Genomic DNA, 20,422 nt, shown 5'->3' with positions numbered 1-20,422 from the left:
TCTCCTACCCACTGAGACCCTATGATGCCTCGATCTCTTGATTCCCCGGCATGTTTACTTCAAGCTACCAAGTCTATGCTATGGTTATTAGATGCTTGACCTTGCTATCCTGATTGTCACATTTCTAGTTAACAGATTTCTAGCCCTGTGACTTCTCCCTCTCTTCCTGAATACCGCTTTTTTTCCTCATTCACTAACCACATCCTGCATTGGTTTTTACTTCTGGCTTCTAATGCCTCTGCCTTTTATCTTTTTCTTTTCCACAGTGTCCCTGAAGTGGCGATTGCATTTTGAATTTGTAACATCGCGAGAACCAGGTTTGGTGCTCCTACCTCCCTTGGAACAGCCCGAGCCTGTCACCTGGACTGGGCCTGAGCAAGTGCCTGTAGACACCTTCAGCTGGGACCTCCCCATCAAGGTGCTGCCCACAAGCCCTACCCTGGCCTCATACGCAGCCCCAGGCCCCAGCACCAGCACCATAACCATCTGAAACTGGCTCACCGTGACACTGTCTTTCTTCAGGATACTAAGAACTCAGCATCTGGACTCTAGTAGGGCCCATTTTCCCCACGCGGGGTCCAATGGCACGGACAGTGAGAGGCAGGCTTTCAGCTGTAGCATTAATTTATTTATTCAGAATAAATTGGCAGCTGCTAGTGGTTTCCCTGGAAGTGGCAGCAGCAGTGGGCAGTCAGCAGAAGGGTGATCAGTTGAGTTTAGCTGGAGTGGGGAGCAGGAGCCCCAGGAGCAGGGGTATTAGCTGAGCCCCATTCTGGGTCGGGCCCTCCGCCTTTGCAGGGCAGCCGAGGGTCAGATTTTTGCACCAGGGAGAACTGGCAGGTTCCTGCCTCCTGACGTACCTCACAGCCCGCAGGAAAGTCGATGGGATGCTGGGACCTGGGGAACCAAAGGATGGGAAAGGAGTCAGCACAGCGAAGGGCCACCTTTATCCCTGCCCCACACTTGCTCTCTGCCAGCATTCCTCCCCTATCTTTAGTGCCCTCTTGGTCCCCCTAACTAAGCTCTCGCCTACCAGATACGGATTTTTTCATTTCATAGCAGAAATATTCTCCGTCCAGACCCACCCCTACATCCCCTCACTTTGTAGCCTGCAGCCTTCTCTCTCAAACTCTTGTTGGTACCTTCGGGTTCGGCCAGCCTCCTACCACTGTTCTGTTCATTGTCACATCACAGCAATATGGTTACGCCCTGGCCAGCCCTCAGTCACTCATGTCAGAGCCATTCTTTCTGGCCATCTTTGGTCACTCACGTGTCACAGCAGCCCACACCGACGGGATGCAGACAGGTACAATGGAAACAGTCCTTGCGGAGCCAAGACTCACCCAGGGTAAAATACTTCCCTTCATAGTGGCACGGGGCTAGGGAAGAACAGGAAATGTTAGTGTGTTTGGGAGTGGTGGTGGCAGACAGGATCGCTTGTGGTCTGGAGTGGGAGAAAGTAAGTGCATATCACCCCCATTTTTAGTCTCTCCTGTTTCCGAGCTGGGGGGAGTCTGGGTATCCCGATAGAGGATCATCTCTAAGCCCCCCAGATCATCTCTAAACCCCAGCTCCCTCTGTCCCTGTCCTTTCCTAACGCCTCCCCCAGCTTTACCTTGAGCTTGGAAGTAGCACTTGCTGTGGACTCCTGGCTGCTGGAGGAGCAGAGAGGTCACCAAGCAGATGATCCCCCAGCTTCCCAGGACCCCCTTCGCCTGTCCAGTCCAGCACATCCTTAAGGTCATTCCTGTGCACAGCCCTCGCGATCCCTTCTTGGTCTCTGTTCAGGCTACTCTGGCTTGTCTCTGGCTTTTCTTTGTTTTTCTCCTTGGGTCTTAGTTTCTCTCTTTCTCCCCTGGGCTCCTGTCTCACACCATCTCCGTGCCCTCTGCTCTTGCAGGCTTGGGGATGTTTATAAAGTGAGGACCCTGGCCCCCTGCTGAGTAGAGCTGGAAAAGCTGTAACTCTGTTTCCTGAGGTGAGGGCATGAAAACAACAGGTCTAGCTTTAACAAGCTGTGAGAGCTGATTCATGCCCCGGCACAGCTGGGGGAGGGAGGTGGCCATGGAAGGGGCACTGGACTGGGCACTTCCCCAGCAAGGAGGTGGGAGGGGTGAGGGCCCCCAGGTGGTCCCTACATCTCTTCCCTGACCTGGAGAGAAGGAAGCATTCCACCCCCCCCACCCCACCCCCAGCACACACACTCCAGGGGTGTGTGTGCTGGGATCCTTGCCTGGACCGGAGGGAGGCATTTCCTGGGGATGGCTAATCCTGTGCCCCAGCCAAACCAAGGAGCTGCAGTAGGGTGCGACAGCCAGAGGCTCCAGGAGAGCGAACAGGCACCTGGAGTGCGGAATGTTTCTCAGATCCTAGGGCAGAGTCTCCCGGAAGTATCCTAGAGACATGGCTGCCCCTCAGAGATGGGGAGGTAGGTGTCTCTTTTCCACAGGCATACTGAGGATGCATTGTTCAGTACCTCCAAACATACGGCAGATAAAAGGTCTTCCCATATCTGGGTATGGTTCTTTCAAAGAGGAACATCTTTAAAATGCCCTGATGGTATGAGTCACTCCAGTTTCACAGAGGTACCCCTCTTTCCTCTTGTACATTATGGAATGAGAATTGAGGAATCCTCTGACATCCTCTTTTGGGTTTCCTGCAGGTTCTAGAGACCCCCAAGATGGGTGATTAAGAGCATAGGTTATAGAGTCAGACTAGTTGAATTCAGATCCTGATTCTACCTAAGACTGTGTGACTTTGGGCAAGCCACTTAACCTCTCAAATCTGTTTCCTTATCTTTACATTGGGATAGTAATACTAACTCAGGGTTGTTAAGAGGCTTTCAATGAGGTAATGCATGTAATGCTGTTAGTAGTGTCCCTGGCACATGGCCCTCAGAAAATATCAGCTGCTGTGATTGGTGCTAGAGTTCAGAGACAAAATAGGTACGTTTCATTGTTTGAATCACATCGAGCAGCTCTGCATTGCTGAGGGCTTTTGTTGGGGGCTGCTCTCTCCTACCACAGACTTCCGCCCATTTCACATTTGTGTTTCGTGTTGTCCTTACCACCTCCAGTTTGAGAAACAGTGTTGCTGATAAACCCACTTTTCCTAGGTCAGTACCCTTGCTTTTGCCCTGGGAAGAGGTGTCATTTTCTCATCCTTCCAGCTAACTTTGGGACTCCTGCTTTTCACATTAGGATTCTGATCCATTGCGTCCTGTCCACTCATGGGAACTCTCAAGTTCTTTTTTTCTGACCACTCTAAAATGCTGGCCATCTCTTTGCTACTAACGGCCCCTTTCCTTCGGTTTGCCACAACCCAAAGACCCCATCCCAGCTGTTCCCCCTCCTACGCAGAGGGCCGATCACTCTGACGTTCTCTTGTTCCTTCTAAGTCTCCCGTCCCTTTTACTTCAAGACTCTCCTTCCCTGTCACCCAGTGGATCAGCTACAACTACTTCTGGCTGAGCTTTTTAGAGGGCTACCCTGCCTCACCTCTTGACCATTCAGAAACAACCTCATCCATTCACCTCAGACTCCCTGTCTGTTCCTCTTCCCAGTAGAGAGCTTAAGTGGATGGAGATGCCAGCTGTACATGCTCACCCTAGTTAGGTCTGATACCCTTTCTGTTTCAGAGGAGTACCGAGAGAAAAAAGGAAACTCATGGTTGAAGCAGGGTGCCCTGTTAATAGGCTTGTGTGTGGGAGGCATGGCTGGAGGAGGTGGATGAGAAGGCCTTTCTAGCACAAGGCCCAGAAGTCTTGTCAGTGGTCAGTAGCTCTGCTGCTACCTTTCTGGGGAAGGGGGTCCTGCTGACACCCTGAAAGTCTGGACCAGTCTTTTGCTCCTGCAACCTGGAGCCAACCCAGTAGGGGGCAGACACGGCTGGGAAGCTTGAAGGTGATGCTGGAAGGCAAAGGGGGCCCGGTGGGAATTGGTTTGTGTGAGATAATGGGGACCGAAGTGAGAGCCGCCTATAATGAAGATAAGGTAGGCATATGGGCAGGAGTAGGGGGCTTCTGGAAAGAAAGGCGGGGGCTGAGCTAGGATCCCTCTCTCAGAAGTTGTGGGGCGGTGGGTGTCGGGAAGATGTTGAACCCACTTGCATTCCAGCTGGTGTGTGTGCGGCAGCGTGCGTCTCTGTAGCCATTTGAGGTCAGAGTCCACGCTGGTGGTTGCTATGTGTGTGTGCTTGTGTGTTGGGGATGTCAGTAGTTAGGGCCCAATTCTGTGATTCCTGGGGCAGCGGTCGTTGGGGATGCCAGTTGGGGGGGCGCGGCCGGGAGGGGGCGGTTGGCGCTCACTGCCCGCGCGCGCGCGCGCGGGGACAGAAAAAACATCCGCCGGAGGCCCGGCCGGGCGGCGCTCCAGCGGCGCCGGGCAGGTGCGCGCGGTGAGGAAGTGAGCGCATTCCGGCCCCCCCCCCCCCCGCCCCGGCCGCTGGCCCTCCGGTGAGTCACCGCCGACCCGCGCTGCCCGCCGCCGCCGGATGGAGGGACCGGCCGCGGCGGGAAGATTTGGGTGGCCGGAGCCCCCGAGGGTGGCTGGACCGGGGGAGCCTGGGGAGGGAGTTAAGGGGGGAGGGGCCCTGCGGGGTCCAGGTCCTGCTTTTACCCCAGGCGCGAAACCCCTAATAGACACTGAATACAGAGTCTGTGACTGGAGGCAGGCGGGGAATGTCCCTTGGGAGAATATTGGGGAGGAGGGGGAGTAGGGAGAAGGCCCCAAAGAGCTGGCCGAGGGGAGGGAAAAGGGTCCCGGGGCAAAACGGCAAGTGGGTTAGTTGGTGCGGCCCAGGGAGGGGCGGAGTGCGGGGCTGCGGAGTGAGAGCGCGGCGGACTGGAGTGCTGGAGGACCGCAGCGCCAGTGTAGGCCTTGGCGAGCCAGAACCTGTAGATGGAAGGGGACTTCCACACCAGGTAGGAAGGTGGAAATGGCCAGACCCCAGAGATAAAGTCTGTCCAGAGGTCTGTGCGCTCGGACAGTGGAGGCTAGGTTTTGGGGGTAGCGGGATTTAAGGTTCGATAGGTACCATTGTGGCTAGGTCATTGAAGGCTTTGAATGCTGGCATGAGGATTTGGGATTTGGCCTCACAGGTAGAATCCACGACCTCTGAGAAAGAAGAGTAGTGAGTGACTTAAAGGCGAGGTTTTCTGTGTCTAACATTACTGCCTGCCATTTGGCCTTTGCCAAAGAATTAGGCATTGATGTGCTAATTTTAATAGTCATTTAAAATCACATAACTGCATTTATCAAATTATTAAATGTTGTTGTTTTAAAAATAGAAAAGTTGAAAAATCTGATTCAATATTTGATTTGGAACCCTCAGTAAGGCTATCAAGATTAGTTAAATGGCATTGTAATGCTTTTGTGCCATTTTCCCCTTGCTGACTTGAGGGCCTTCTGTGTTTCTAATGCCCCATTTCTGTTATCAGCACAACACATCTCATTTCCCCCTCCCTCATCTTATGGTCTTTATTTTTAACCTTAGCTTTTTTCTGTGCAGCCCTTTAACCTGTCTTATGAATCCTGAACCAAGTAAAACATTTCTTGGGGTGGGGCAATAGGCTACAGTATACAAAGACAAATAACTCGGTTTTAAGTATATATTAGGTTACTTACTATCTCCTATGGGCATGTATGTAACTACAGAGTTTCTGTTTTTACCCTGAGGCTGATAAAAAGAGGAAGCTAAAGGTGTTTTATTCAAAGTAGCATTTCTATAACAGCACTTATTAGTTTGATTGCTAAAATTAACTCTACGATGGTATTTTGTACTTTCTCAGAAACTGATGCTAATTCTGTCATGATCTTTATAGTTTATTTTATCTGGGGCCAAAGGCAGTTCCAGGGAGTAGGATCTTTATATAATTTATTTCTTTAAATCCTGCAGTTGCCTTTGGCCCCAGACCAGAAAATCTGGGTCAGTTAATTAAAAAAAAAAAAAAGGAAAAAAAAGAAAATAATTTCCTACTTTGGGCCCTGTTGCTTTCTCCTGTGCTGTTTCAGGCCCAGCTCTACCTTAATCCCAGTGGCTTTTGCCTTCATTCCTTCTTTGCTCTGCTGGGCATCTTTAGAGGAAAACTTCACACCAACTTCCTCTACCGTAAATTCTCTCCCTTCCCTTAACTCTGCACTTCTCTTTGCCAACATACACCACTACTTCTTCATTGATTTTTTTTTTTTTTTTAAAGCCTACAGCCCTCTCTGGCTCTTTTCCATCTTTAACACTCTTGTTGAAATCTTCCTTTTTCTGCCTTTCTCTTTGGTAAGACCTTAGATTTTTTTTTAAAGATTGGATTTTATTTTTTCTGCATGATCTTCTGTCTTCCTCTTCTCTCACCTTTTTCTGATTCTAGACTGTTTGTAATACCTGTTATGCTTGCTTTCACCAAGGCTTCAACCTTACCCTTGGCATTAAACTCTTCTTCCTCTAAGATGCTTATGTTTCCACTCTTTTTCCCACAAGAATAAGAGTTTTCAAATTTACATCTACTTCAGTCTCTTCTTCCAGTATTTTGCATCCAGAAGTGTGACATGGTCAATTGTAGAATCCATTGAATGACCCCACTTAAGCTTGGTGTTGTGCTAGCCACTAAAGAGTGAATTTCACAATTCTGGTGCCAGATTCCTCAGTGCTTACCAACAACGGATGTTATTGCATGCGTGTGCATGAATTCTCTCATGTACACATATACGCTAAAATGCACAAATAATATAACACGTCAGTACATGTATCTGAATATATATTCAGTATGTTTCATTATAATCAAGCCAAGTACATTTTGGGGTGGAAGATGAGGATGGGTTGAGTTCATAGCTAGGATAGAAAGTTAAGAGACCTCATCCTTTGGCATTCTCTGTTGAGATGAGAAGGATGAGAGGAGCTGTTCCTGTGCAGATGAGGAGATCACGTGAAGGAGACTGAGTTTCAGGAGTTGAGAGAGATGACAAATAAGACTGTGGTGAATGGCAGGAGAATGGGGTGGAGGGGTCAGAGTCCCAAGAACATTCAGTTGCTATACTTAGCCTGGTGTTCTCTCTGGCAGCGAATATAAAAGATCCTCTGGTTCTAGTACTGATTTCAACTCTGGTTGAGTTTCCATTAATAACCTATGTTGAAGTTTTCCTACTTTGTCTCTGAACCATTGGTACCATTTTTTTTTTTTAATATTTTATTTATTTGACAGAGAGGCAAGAGAGAGGGAACACAAGCAGGGGGAGTGGGAGAGGGAGAAGCAGGCTTCCCCCGGAGCATGGAACCTGATGCGGGGCTCAATCCCAAGACCCTGGAATCATGACCCAAGCCGAAGGCAGACGCTTAACGACTGAGCCACCCAGGCGCCCCCCATTGGTACCATTCTTAACAAGTTCATGTAATTCATGATAGCCCATACCACCAATAATTAACCCCTAACTAACCACCATTAATTTTGACTAAATTCCTTGTCCACTTATATGTTTTCATTGTTCTTGTCTGCTCTACGATCTACTTGTGGCAGTAGTGACTTTTAAAATTCTATTTATGACTCTACTTGTATCTTATTTGGAAATTGCTCTCTTCTTAAAATTACAGACTCAAAACTAGATACTTAGAAGCCGTCTAGTTCTTCGTTACTTCTGAAAGATGATCAAGTAGGTCTTTGCTTGTCTGTCTCTACTGAATGAAATGGGTTACTTCCTCTTGTGGTTGGAGGCTGCCCATTCTACTGTTATCTGGCTTTAGGTACTAGAGGGTCGGTAAGCTGAAATCTGTCATGTTATGGCATCTCATTTTCCCCCCTTAATTCTGCTTTTTGAAACAACATGGAAAAAAATCTACTTGTTTTTCAATGTGGCAGCTCTTTAAAGATTTGAAAAGGGTCGTTTTTTTTGTTAGCTGTTTGTCTAAGCTTTCTTCTTTACTCCAGCACTGTCCAATAGAACTTTCTGTGATGATGGAAATGTTCTCTACCTGTCCTGTCTAATCCCTAGCCACGAGCCACATGTGGCTTTTAAGCACTTGAAATATAGCTAGTGTGACTGAGAAATGAAATTTTAAATTTTAGTTAATTTAAATTTACATAGCCCCACGAGGTGAGTGACTTGTGTTAGTCCAGCTCTAAACTCTGGGAATTAGTTTATTGTCATATGGCTGTCTTTTGGCTGCTCCAGAAATCTTACGGTCATGTCAAACATGGTAAAAATGTGTAACTGGGCTCTTGATCTGTCTAAAGGCCAGTACCTATTGTCACAACTGAGAAAAAATGCAGACCCAATCCCCAAAGCCCTGATGAATAATGTCAGATTTTACTGAAGATTCCTTAGAAGGTGTAGAAGATGAAGGCTGTATCTCATCTCTCACATCCCAAAAGCAGTGCTTAAAAAAAAAAAAAAGTTCTCATTTAATTTCTCTTTCCTAAAGAGAAAGAGTCCCTAAAGTCCTTCTCCCTCAAGTGGCTACCAGATCTCTCCCTCATCTTTTCTCTTCTTTCCCCAAAACACCTTTCTCCTTCTCTTTGAGCTTTACTTCTCTATTCTCTTTGAGCACCGCCCTCTTTTCCTTTGAGAAGAGTTCTCAGGTGTGCTCCTCTTTCTTCAACTTCCCTTCCCTTTCATTATGTCTGCTCAGTAAAAGCAAAGAACTTTTTTCGGACCTGTCTTTCTTGGGGTGAAGGTGGGTGGGGGGAAATTAGGGCTAGAAGATCATAATTTTTTTTTCCTTTCTCACATAATTCCTGACCTCCTCCTAGGAGTCCTCTGTTTTCTTGTCATTGCTGAAGAGTCTAGTATTCTTTTACAGAAGAATCTCCATTGTCTTCTTTCACTCCAGATCTTTGCTTGATGTATCCTAAAGCTCCTTCTTCACAATTCCTTTATTCATTTTCCTTTCCTTTTTGTGTTTTTTTTTTTTGCTTATGTTATTTTTAATAGAGTTCTCTTTACCAATCTTCTACATGTGGAGAGAGGCTGCATCCATTGAGGGAATGGCATTCATTGCCCACTCTTGTCACCCAATGCCTTGTCCTCCCTTGATTTCCTTCTTGGCTTACCATCATTGTCCATACCTTCACTTCCCTTCATTGTCTGTTGTTCTGATTTTTGTTTGTTTTGTTTTTAAGTAGGCTCCATGCCCAACGTGGGGATTGAACTCAGGACTCTGAGATCAAGAGTCACATGCTCTACCAACTGAGCCAGTCAGGTGCCCCTGTTTGTTGTTCTAGTCTCCTTATCCATATCTTTAATAACATTCACTATTTTTTTTTAAAGTGATTTTTGGGGTCTCATTTTTTTCCAGGGGACCTCACATACTTCTCTGTACTATGACCAAAACTGTGTATGTAGCATTGATTTCTGTGGAATGGGCATGATGGTGTTGAGAGGCAGAATATTCTCAACCATGGCACTGATGTTTTGGGCTGGATAATCCTTTGTTGCTGGGGGCCAGTCCTGTGAACTATGGGATGTTTAGGAGCATCCCCGACCTCCACTGTGACAACCAAAAATGTCTCCAGACATTGCCAAATATCTGGCTGGAAGGCAAAATCTGTCACCCCCCCCCCCGCCCCCGCTCATGTTGAGAACTACTGTGCTAGAATATGGGCTTTCTGAAGTTAACAGGTGGTTATACTTTTTCTCTCTGACTCCTGATTTGTTTGCTTAGCCTCAGTTTTCAAAAGTGTGATCTTTGTCTTACTTGGTAGGAGGTAGCTTCTTAAAATTGCAGGTTTTTGAGCTCATCTTAGACCTGTTGAATCAGAAACATTGCAAGTGGAATCTGGAAATCTGATTTTTACAAGACGCTACTCCCTCTTCTCCCCTGACCAGGTAATTCTTATGCCCTAGGCTTGACCCTCCTGTGGCATAACTGCTGCATTACCCACATTTTTTTCCTGCAAATCTTGCTGGTGCTCCAGCTTTGCTTCCGCTCTTGGCCCCATGATGCCAACACAAATAAGGGGGCCTCAGGTTACCAGGACAACTGGAGCACAGGAAACTGTAAAAGCTCTGCGCTCCCACAGGCATCATGGACTGTGGCTATACTTGCTTGATTTCTCCTTAGGGGCTCAGTCATACTTTTTACTTCCCATCCCCAAATTACCCAGACTGGTAGATACCCAGGCCCAAGCCACAGACCTCGTGCTGGAATATGCAATGGGTGGCATGGAGAATGGTGAATGAAGTTTTCTTATTAACATTGATGATATTCCGTGTCACCTTGGTGATAATTGAATTTTATACTGGTGAGAATTATATTCCCCTCAGAGATGATGAGATTACAGGTTTTGAAGTCAGGATGCTTAATTTATTTCTATTATTTATAGTTGCCTCAGTGGACCCTGAGTCTTAGATCTTTTTGGATCTCTGGATAGATATTTTCACAATTAGCTTTGGGTCAAAAGACTTAGCAATCTACTTCTGATAAACTGGGAGCAACTAATGTTTAGCAAGAAAAGAGTAGTTACCAGATAATGAGTTTGAGTTCTATTTACATTTCACCATAAAGCTAGTCATTTGTTTTAAGGAAGATCATCTGGCTTGATTAAGTCTTTAAGGCCATGAGTAAATAAAAATCTACTTGCGCATCTAAGCACTTAGATGCTTAGAAAATGTTGAATTGATCCAGAACTAGAGCAGGCTACCTCCGTGGAGCATCTTGGCAGGTCAGAGCAAGAGAGAATAAAGGATGATAAGGGAGACTTGATAGCTCTTTTCAAACAACTGAAGGATTCTCCTATGGAGGAGGGGCTAGATTTACTTGCTTTAGGTCCAGAAGGTAGAATAAGCACCTTTATTTCAGATGACAGTGATAGAGGGACAGACTTCAGTTCAATAAGAAAGAATCTTTGATTAGTTGGTGGATCTCAAATTGGAATGAACTGAATTGTTAGGCAGTGAAATATTTGTGACTGTATTGTTTATATGGAGTTTAGATTACTGCTTGCACAAGGTTTGGATGAGATATGGGACATTAAATTGAGTTTGGCCTGGAAAGAAAAGCAGGCAAATTTATTGAAGGTCAGTTTATCCTTTTTATTATATGATTTTGTGGCGACTCTTAAAGTCATTACTGTTTTCCTAGCCACATCTGCCAAGTTTACGCCCTTGAGTCATTGAATATTAGAGTTGGTAGTAGAATCTTTAGAAATTTCTCAAATGTTTTTCCCTAGTCCTCTGGAGATTCCTCAAGAATGCCTCAGGGGTGGCTGAGAGAAGTGAAATGGAGTCTAGCGGAGGCTCTGAGCCCTTTACCTATGCTTCAGCCAAAACAATCTTGCCTTGTTTTTCCCCCAGAACAAAAGGGTTCCACTGGGGGGAAAAAACTGTAAAAGCCCTGATATTCTAAGTTCTTCATTTTACTGACAGAGAAACTGAGATATGGAGCAGGGAAGTGTCTTGCCAGAATTCACACAGCTAATAAATTTCAGAGTTGGAATTCAAATTTAGCCCTTCTAATCCTAGTCTTCACTCTACTAGTCTAACTTTTTGTAATTCAGTATAGAAGTTTCTCTCCATTTCTCTGGCCCCACTGTAATCCGAATTTTAATTTCTTCAGATCTATCCTCCAGGTTAGCCCCTGAACTATCAGTCTCCCTGCTCTCCAATCTCTTCTTCTGGTCTATGTTATATCCATGGTTGCCATGTTATTCTTCTTGAAACATTGTCTTTATCATGGGATTTCCCTGCTTAAAAACCTTCTCTAGGGATGCCTGGGTGGCTCAGTCGTCTCAGGTCATGATCCCAGGGTCCTGGGATCGAGTTCCGCATCGGGAGCCTGCTTCTCCCTCTGCCTGCCATTCCTCCTGCTTGTGCTCTTCTCTCTCTCTCTGACAAATAAATAAAGTCTTAAAAAAAAAAAAAAGAACCTTCTCTATATTGCCTAGAAGAACTTTTCAGCTTGACACATTGTTAGTATTCTTTAGGATTCTCATTGTTCAACTAGCTGAACTTTTGCCCAAATCCATCATATTATGGGTAAGTAAGGGGCTATATAGAATAGTGAGATTAACTGAGTCCCACCGTACTTCTACTAAACACCAATTTTGGCAGAATTTTTATGTGTACAGTTTTAATCAGGCATGATGAGAAGATACAAAAGAGATAGAAGATTATAGCTCTTAAACAGCAAGTTGCACAACAATATGGATCATGTCCAATTTTTATGACACATACATGGATTTGTTTAAAAACAAGAATGGGATGTATAGAACTTTTCTGGAAGAAAATATACCAAACTGATAACAGACGTTAACTCTAAGGAGGGGGACTGAAGAACAGTGGGGGATAGTGGAGGAAGGGGGGCAGCTGAAAATATTTATTTCTCCACTGAGGAGAGCCTCACAGGGTGGAAGGGAAACCTGAGGAAGCAAGCTTAGAGATGACAGAGAAGGAACTGCTCAACTGTCTTGCCTAGATTCACTGCCAACCATTTCTTTGCTTCTTGCATCACTCTGCTGAAAAAGTGAAGTGCCAAGAGATCGTTTGATTGGCTAAGCTTAAATCAAGGGCCCAATGGCTCTATCAGATAAAGAGAGAAAGGGTCTGGGAGAAGGAGCACCCCCCCACCCCCAGAGAAAGTCCTTGGTTTCGGTGGAGGGAGGGAAAACTTTTGATTTTCCTCTCCCAACAAAGGTGTACACAGGGGAGTTAATTACTTGAAATGACATCAGAGTACTCTTAGGAAGGGGGCATGGACGCTGGGAACTAGAAAGGACAAACGTCCACTGAATTCATTATCCCTCCCCTCACTTCTTACCCTTACCTTCATCATAGATCTTTCTTTACTTTTGGCTTAACCCAAGTCCTCTGGTGTGGTTTTAGCATTTACTGGAGATTGAGGTGCAGTGATTTAAGGGGATGAGGGAGAGAAGTGCAAGACAGGGCAGTAGAGAGGGCAGGTGGCAGGTTTTACTTTGCTTTCTGCCCTTCCTGTGTTTACACAAAAGCTTTTTCAGTGCCCGACCATTTAAAAAAATGATCATAATAAACCCTTATAAGTCAAGTTACAAATAAAAACTATTCCATCTGGCTGTTCTAACAACCTGCCTCTCTGATGGTGGAGCCCTGTGCCATACTATGCCATATACAGTGTGGCCAAGGAAGCATTTCTGCCCATTTCCTGTGTGTGTGTGTGTGTGTGTGTGTGTGTGTGTTCCTGCCAACACACATACCAGGTGATTCTTCACCCTCTTTGGAAGGTCCTGTGTGTGTTGTGTGTGTGTGTGTGTGTGTGTGTGTGTGTTCCTGCCAACACACATACCAGGTGATTCTTCACCCTCTTTGGAAGGTCCAGACGCCAAAGTATGTATTAAAAGTGTTTTGTTTTCCTACAGTGGGGATTCCTTATTTTTGAAGCATTAACCTTCTGATAAAAAATAGCTTTCTTCAACTGTTATCATTGTTTAGGCCTGATTTTTTAAAAATTTGACTTGGGTAAAGGGCGCCTGGGTAGCTCAGTTAGTTAAATGTCTGACTCTTGGTTTCAGCTCAGGTCATGATCTCAAGGTAGTAGGATCAGGCTCTGTGTCGGACTCTGCATTCAACACAGACTGCTTCAGATGCTCTCTCCCTCCTGCTCACTCTCAATCTCTCTCAAATAAATAAATAAATCCTTTAAAAATCGACTTGATTGGGTTAATCACGAGAGGGTGTGCAAATTCACACTCTTAACTTTAATGAATTGGAAAACAAATTCCCTAAGGCATTCCTTTCCACTGGACAGAGAATCCATTCCTCTAGTATGTTGCAGAAGACTGATGGATCAAGGATAATTCTATACTACCCATGGGCTGCTTATTAACCTCTGTAATGATTTGCTGGCCAGCCACTATTGGTAACAAAAAAGACTTAACTTCTTAACTGTTGCAAAATAATTGTTTTTTGAACCTTATGGAAATATAATTTACAAACAAGATGATGTATGTTTTTTAAGTGTACAATGTAGTGAGTTTTGACAGATACTGGCACCTATATAATCATCTTCCCAGATTGTAGAAATTTGTTACCCTCCCCCATGAATTCCCTTGTTATCCTTTGCAGTCTCCCGTCACCCCGCTGCAGACATCCACTGATCAGATTTCTATCACTATAGATTAGTTTCGCCTATCGTAGAGCTTCATATAAATGGAATCATACAGTGTGTGTCCTGTTCTTGGCTTCTTTAATTCAGCGTTATGTTTTTCATATCCATTCATGTTTTTGTGTATATCAGTAATCCATCCCTTTTTATTGCTAAGCCGTATTTCATTGTTGGATATACCACGATTACTTCCCCAGTGATTAATGATGCTGAGTTTACCCATTCATCTGCTGATGGACATTTAGGTTGTTTTCCACTTTTTGGAAGCTGCTGTGAACATTCATATGCAAGTCTTTTTGTAGACATATGTTTGCATTTTTCTTGGATAGATACTTAGGAGTGAAATTTTAGGATTTGTGTTAAGTGAATATTTAACCTACTGTAGAAAAAAGTGTCAAACTGTTTTCTAAAATGCCTGTACACTTTACACTTACCAGCATCTTGTGAGAGTTCCAGTCGCTCTTCATCCCCATCAGCACTCGGTATTGTCAGTTTTTAAAATCATTCTAGTAGGTGTGAAGTGATATCTCATTGTGGCTTCACTTTGCATTTCCCCAGCGATTAATGATACTGAACATCTTTTCATGTCCTTATTTGTCACCAGTATCTCATATTTGGTGAAGTCTATTTAAATCTTTTTGCCCATTTAAAAAATTGGCATGTGGTCTGTTGCTATAAGCGTTCTTTATATATTCTGGATACAAGTGAGTCTATGAATTGTGAGTATATGTGAGTGTATGAATTGAAAATATTCCCTCTAGTTAGTGGCTTGCCTTTTTTTCTTTATGGTGTCTTTTGAAAAGCAAACGTTTTAAATTTTGGTGAAGTTTAATTTCTTACTTTTTTTTTTTTCTTGTACAGTTAATGCTTTTTGTGCCCTTCATAAGAAATCTTTGCTTACACTAGAGTCACAGATTTTCTCCTGTGTTTTCTTCTATATCTAGAAATATTATAGTTTTACCTTTTGTTAGGTCTTTTTACGTTTATTATCCATTTTGATCATTTCCTTTGCCTTTCCTCACTGTATGACAGACACAGTAAGAAGGAAAGAATCTGAAATAAAGGTGATCCTCTTAAAAAAGGATATACTGTAGAATAGAAATATTAAGCTTTTTGCTCTCTGTATTGTTGTCTTCATCTAATATTTATTAACTATTCATTAGTAAAATAGGTATCAGTCATGTGCTGCATGTCAGGCACTGGGGATACAGTAATAAGCACACTAGAGAGTGTCCTTGCGCCACAGAGTTTCCATTTCAGTGGAGAGGTGGTGTTTTAGTGAGCATCCATTGTATGCATGGAAAAGTCAAGGAAATGTTACTGCCTTTCTCTCTGATTCCTCATTTGAAAGAGTATTTCAAATCCTTGTCAATCTATTTAATCTCACTGTATGGTAGAGCAGTAACCACTTTCCACAAAGGGCCACTGATCTATAGAGAAAAGGGAATCGGCTTCATTTGGCCAGCTACTGTGCAATACAGTGGTATAACTGTACAGGATAGAAAACCATAGTAAGTGATCTCACGCTCCTGTTACTGTTGAGATACAGTGACCAGACTTTGGTTTTTAAAAAAAAACCAAAAAAAACAACAGTTTGTTTTTTTTGTCTCCAATCCTATATTTGATAATATCTTTTTGCTAAAAGAGTTCACTGTTAGCATCTTTACAGAACTCCTAGATCTCTTTCCTGATAGCCAGAGAACCAGGTGTCTCCTATAACTAACCAATTATATTCCCTAAAGCCAGTCATACTTTGTGTTAATGATACCACCATTCTTCAAGCCACCTTAAGTATCAGTAATAAGTGGTGTTTACTATTAACATTTATAAACTAATACAAATATTAATAACCAGATAATAAGTGGTGTTAGTTTATAGCAGGATGAGGTGACTGTGACTGAGGTTGACCTTCGTGGGAGAAATAAAGATTGAACTAGTTCCGAAAGATAAGTAAGATTTTGATGGATGCAAAGAGGGCAGATTAATTTGGATTAACAGATGTGAGGAAGAAGAGATTAAGGATCGGTACATATAGCATTCATGGTGTGATTCCCCTATCTATCTGTAGTAGACATCATTAATGCATCATGGTACTCATTCTTGCTGGTAAGACTGGAACTAGATAATAGGGAAAGAAATGTAGGCATCAAGTGGAGAGAGATTTTGAAAGGCATCAGTGAGACTTTGTGAAAATGTCCGATGTAGGAGGTCAAGCTATGGGGCATTTCCTGGGGGGAGTAGGGAAGCCCTTGGTGCAGAGGCTATGAAGGGTTTCTTTTCTTTCTGTCTTTCTTTTTTTTTTTTTTTCTGTGAAGGGTTTCTGCTGCAGCTGTACCGAATGTACAAGCATCTGAGGGCTGGGATAGGCGTCATAACCAGACTCAGAAAAATAGTGCCAGGGGAAGACAGTGCAATTTCTTCTGTCAGGGGGGCACCACTCAGGCTATTTTGGGCTGAGAGAGATCGTAGAATTATACCAGCCACAGAGTTGGGCCACGATTGTGGAGTGAGCAGCAAAGGCAAAAGAACGTTGCTCTAGAGATCTGGGAAGTCAGAGGACCACTTGCTCAAGGAGTCCAACTTTTTCTTGCTCTACTACAAAGCCCCCTTCCCCTCATACATCCAGATCCATTTCAGATAGAAAAGCAGGGGAGAGGTGGCTCTCTTAAGAGATCAAGCAATTTTTATTCAAGAGAGTTTAAAGTCATTTAAAGACTTTAAATGATCAGATCTGACTATGTTAAACTGGATGGGAACTTCTGAAGGATGTGGTATCAGCAACTGTGAAGTTGTATGAGACCTTCATGTGAGTAAAGGGTACCAGTCAGCTCATCTCCCAACTTTGATGACAAGGCAGGACTGAATGTGGAATGCTGCAGGCCTGTGCACCTGTTGCCAGGAAGAGCTGATTGGGCCCATCTAGGCAGGTTAGGATAGGTGCCAGAGGAGTCTGCCTGAGACTCTCCCTCTCCTCCCCCAACTCACACACACGCTCTCTCTCTCTAAAATAAATCTTTAAAGAAGTAGCTATGTTTACATGGTGATCTTAATGATTTTGAGGTGATCATGTGGAAGGTAAGAAGAATGTTTCAGGCAGAGGGAACAGATCACGGAGCACCTTGAAATCCATGATAAGGTGTTTATAGTTCATCCTATAAAGGGGAGGCCAGTCTAGGGTTTTACGAAGAGGAGTGAGTTGGCCAGTGCTGCATTTTGGCTGTTTTATAGACATATTGGAGAGGATCAACACTAGGCTCTGGGAGACAAGTTAAAGGGCAGTTACATTGGTTCAGATGAAAGATGATGGTGGTTTGCCCTGTGTAGGGTAGAGCAGTGGAGAAGTGGATGGATTTGAGGGAATATTTTGGAGGTCTATCCAGCAAGACTTAGATGTGGACAGTGAGGGAGATGAGAATTCAAGGATGGCTTTGAGGTTTTGGCATGAGCATGTAGGTGGATGATGGTGCCAGTTCCCAGTAAGAGAACTTTGGGGTGGGAAAATCATGTGTCTGATTTTGGACATTGAGTTTGAAGTGCTTGCAAGTCCATCAAGTGAAGAGATCCAGTAGGCAATTGGATATATTAATGTAGGGCTGACAGAATCCATGCTTGGCACATGGAGATAGTTATTGGAGTTATGCATGGGTGTAGATAGAATTATTGAGAGTTGAGTGGAGAAAAAAAAGAAAATTAGGAATAAAGCCTCCAGGAATACCAATGAACCCAAGGGACAGGCAGAGGAGGAAAAGCCAGTAAGAGACTGAGAGAGAGCTACCAGGTGGTTGGAAGAAACCTATGGTATGGTGGTGTCACAGAAGGTGTCCCACTACAGTCTATTGTAGAGAAATGTCGGAGTGTTTGGCTGGACTCCTGGCGCTGCTGAAGTTACCTATAATATTTGATAGGGTGGGTGGGCTACAGAGGATCAGAGGAGTAGACCCAGAGTTCCCAGGCACCTTAAATGTCTCCTTAATAACATGGCAGCCTTCTGCCTGTCAAATCTGAAGAAACCTGGACTCCGGGAGGTAGCAGGGGCTCAGAGGAAGGAGAAGGCTCCCACACAGCTGTATTACCTTCAGAGCTCCACCTTTAACCTGGTCAAGTTCAGCAGGATTCAGGGGAACCCCAGACTATGGACCTGAACCATCCCACAAATTTTGTTACAACCTTACCATTTCCCCAAAGCTGATCCTCACCCTTTTTTCTGTCTTTGCCACTCTGATTCTGATGCCTAATTCGTTCCCCTTGGTTCTTGATCTTTGGTTTAGTTTGGCTAGCTCTCCCTTTCTCAGTGGTAACTTCCATATATACATACTTCTTTTTTAAAAATAATTTTATTTATTTATGAGAGAGAGAGCATGAGCACGAGCAGGGGGAGGAGCAGAGGAAGAGGGAGAAGCAGACTCCCCACTGAGCAGGAAGTCTGACCCCAGGACCCTGGGATCATGACCTGAGCCAAAGGCAGACGCTTAACTGATAGGCGCCCCACCATATATACATACTTCTAATAACCCCTATGCATGGCTGGCAAGCCCCAGATGCTGCCTCTTTATATACTGCCCAAATAAGCAGTCACCACAGAGAATGGCCCAGGACTACAGATACCTAGAGGTGTTAGTGGCTCTGACCCGTAGAAGTTTTGTTTTCTTCAACCATCTCCTTTTCTCCTGTTTTGCTTGTCTGAAGCTTGCTTGCTTATTTATTTATTTATTTATTTATTTATTTATTTATTTATTTTAAGATTTTTTGTTTATTTATTGACAGAAAGAGGGAGAGAGAGAGCAAGCACAAGCAGGGGGAGGGTGAAGTAGGCTCCCCACCAAGCAGGGAGCCCGACATGGGGCTTGATCCCAGGACCCTGGGATCATGACCTGAGCTGAAGGCAGACGCTTAACGACTGAGCCACCCAGGCGCCCCATTGAAGCTTATTTATTAGCTAGATGTTAAAGGCTTATTCTACCCTTTGACAAATCTTGGCTTTTATTGCTATTCTAAGCTACTATCTGGCCCTAGTCTTGCTCATGGCCATAAGGGTTTTGAAAACCTTTTCTATGGAGTAATATTCTGTGGAGCTTGCTAACACGTGCTTTCTTTCCTGCTGGGATCAGTCAAAAATTAATAAAAAGTTCTATCTTCCTATTCCAAAAGTCTATAACCTCTTTGTTCTGTGTATTGGGTCTGAGGAATGCCTATAGCATTCCTCAAATTATTTCAGGACCTATGATTAATATACTGTAGGTCTAAATAATAAATTTGCATGCTCCCTGTTGCTTGCAGATTCATATAGGAAAAGTTTAAGGGCAGAAATCTGATTGGAAGGGGAGGGAGGGAGTTAGAAGGTTTGTCTTGAAGCTGAGTCCACAAGAGTAATGTGATCAGCTGACTAGGAATGACTACCAGCAAAATAATAAAAGATGTGATTAAAAAAAAAATGTGCTTTCTTCATTTAAGTGAGTTTTATAAATGTAGAGTCTAGAGCCTTAAAAAAAAAGTTTCTGTTGGCCAATTAATTCATTTACTTAGTTTTTTCCTTCCTCCAAACAAGGTATACCATTACCTGAGAATTTCAAAGACATGCTTTGCTCACTTTTCTAATATTTATGTATTTTTATTTGGTTTACTTTATGAAGAGGGGGAAGGAATTCATTGCCACCTATGCCGACAACTCTTCCTCAGATCCTCCAAGCAGTCTTTTCCTTGGTGAGTTATGTAAAATTCTAATCGTTACTGTTGCACAATACCAAAATACCTTTTATATGTAGCAGTGACAGCACACATGCCCACACCCAGTGGAACAAGGTCATGTTCCACCTGAAATTATCTACATTGAGTGACGGGTGATGATGCCATGACTGCAGGTGAACTCACCAAGGAAATGAGCATGGAAAGAAGAATGCAGAGAGCTGAGGACCAGGGTGGTGGCGGGGGCTGGGGGAAGCTTACAGTTCAGAGGAGGAAGAGGATCTTCACCACAGTAAGAGATTAGTGGACACTGAGATGGGAGGGTAACTAGGCGAAGGCGCTGTGGTAGAAGTCTTGAGAGTTTCAAGAACAAGGTGGTGGTGAACAGTGTCAAATGTCATTGAAATATAAACAGAGGAACTTACTGTCATGTGTAAGCCAGGGACGTCTCTGTGTGCTTCCTCATCTAAATCCCTTACAAAAATTTTACACTAGATGATTCAATTAGAGCTGCACACTAAGTGTAGTGCAGTTGTATAAAAGAAGTATGAAGTGTTTTAAGTAAATATACTGGTAATTTATACATAAAAACTCCCATCAGTTTTATCTGGTATATTTGTTAAATGGAAACTAAAGACCTATTTCAGTGAAATTAAAAAAAATCTTTTGGGGGCGCCTG

General features: G+C 44.0%; 2 protein-coding genes across 5 annotated transcripts in view; one reads left to right on the top strand and one right to left on the bottom strand.

Moving 5' to 3' along the window:
- RGP1 (RGP1 homolog, RAB6A GEF complex partner 1) overlaps positions 1-1,036 on the top strand; it is a 4,766-nt gene extending 3,730 nt beyond the window's left edge. For all 3 annotated transcript variants that reach the window (XM_027614473.2, XM_027614475.2, XM_027614474.2), the window contains exon 9: positions 267-1,036. In XM_027614473.2, coding sequence (XP_027470274.1) covers positions 267-490 — 224 coding nt within the window. In that variant the 3' untranslated portion in view covers positions 491-1,036. The remainder of the gene's footprint in view (positions 1-266) is intronic.
- LOC113934023 (microseminoprotein, prostate associated) lies at positions 616-20,422 on the bottom strand. Of its 2 annotated transcripts, XM_027614480.2 has the most exons (3): positions 1,616-20,422; positions 1,271-1,379; positions 616-897 (listed from the first exon to the last, which is right to left on the bottom strand). In XM_027614480.2, exons 1-3 carry the CDS (start codon positions 1,743-1,745, stop codon positions 717-719), a joined length of 420 nt encoding a protein of 139 aa, XP_027470281.1. In that variant the 5' UTR covers positions 1,746-20,422; the 3' UTR covers positions 616-716. The 2 variants fall into 2 exon arrangements, 1 of the variants encoding a protein (XP_027470281.1); XR_003523572.2 differs by having other exon boundaries at positions 756-897; positions 1,034-20,422.

This window comes from Zalophus californianus, chromosome 13 (genome assembly GCF_009762305.2).
Source record: "Zalophus californianus isolate mZalCal1 chromosome 13, mZalCal1.pri.v2, whole genome shotgun sequence".
NCBI classification, from domain to species: Eukaryota; Metazoa; Chordata; class Mammalia; order Carnivora; family Otariidae; genus Zalophus; species Zalophus californianus.
Note: the sequence above shows the minus strand (reverse complement) of the source record. Positions and strands in the feature narration are given on the sequence as shown.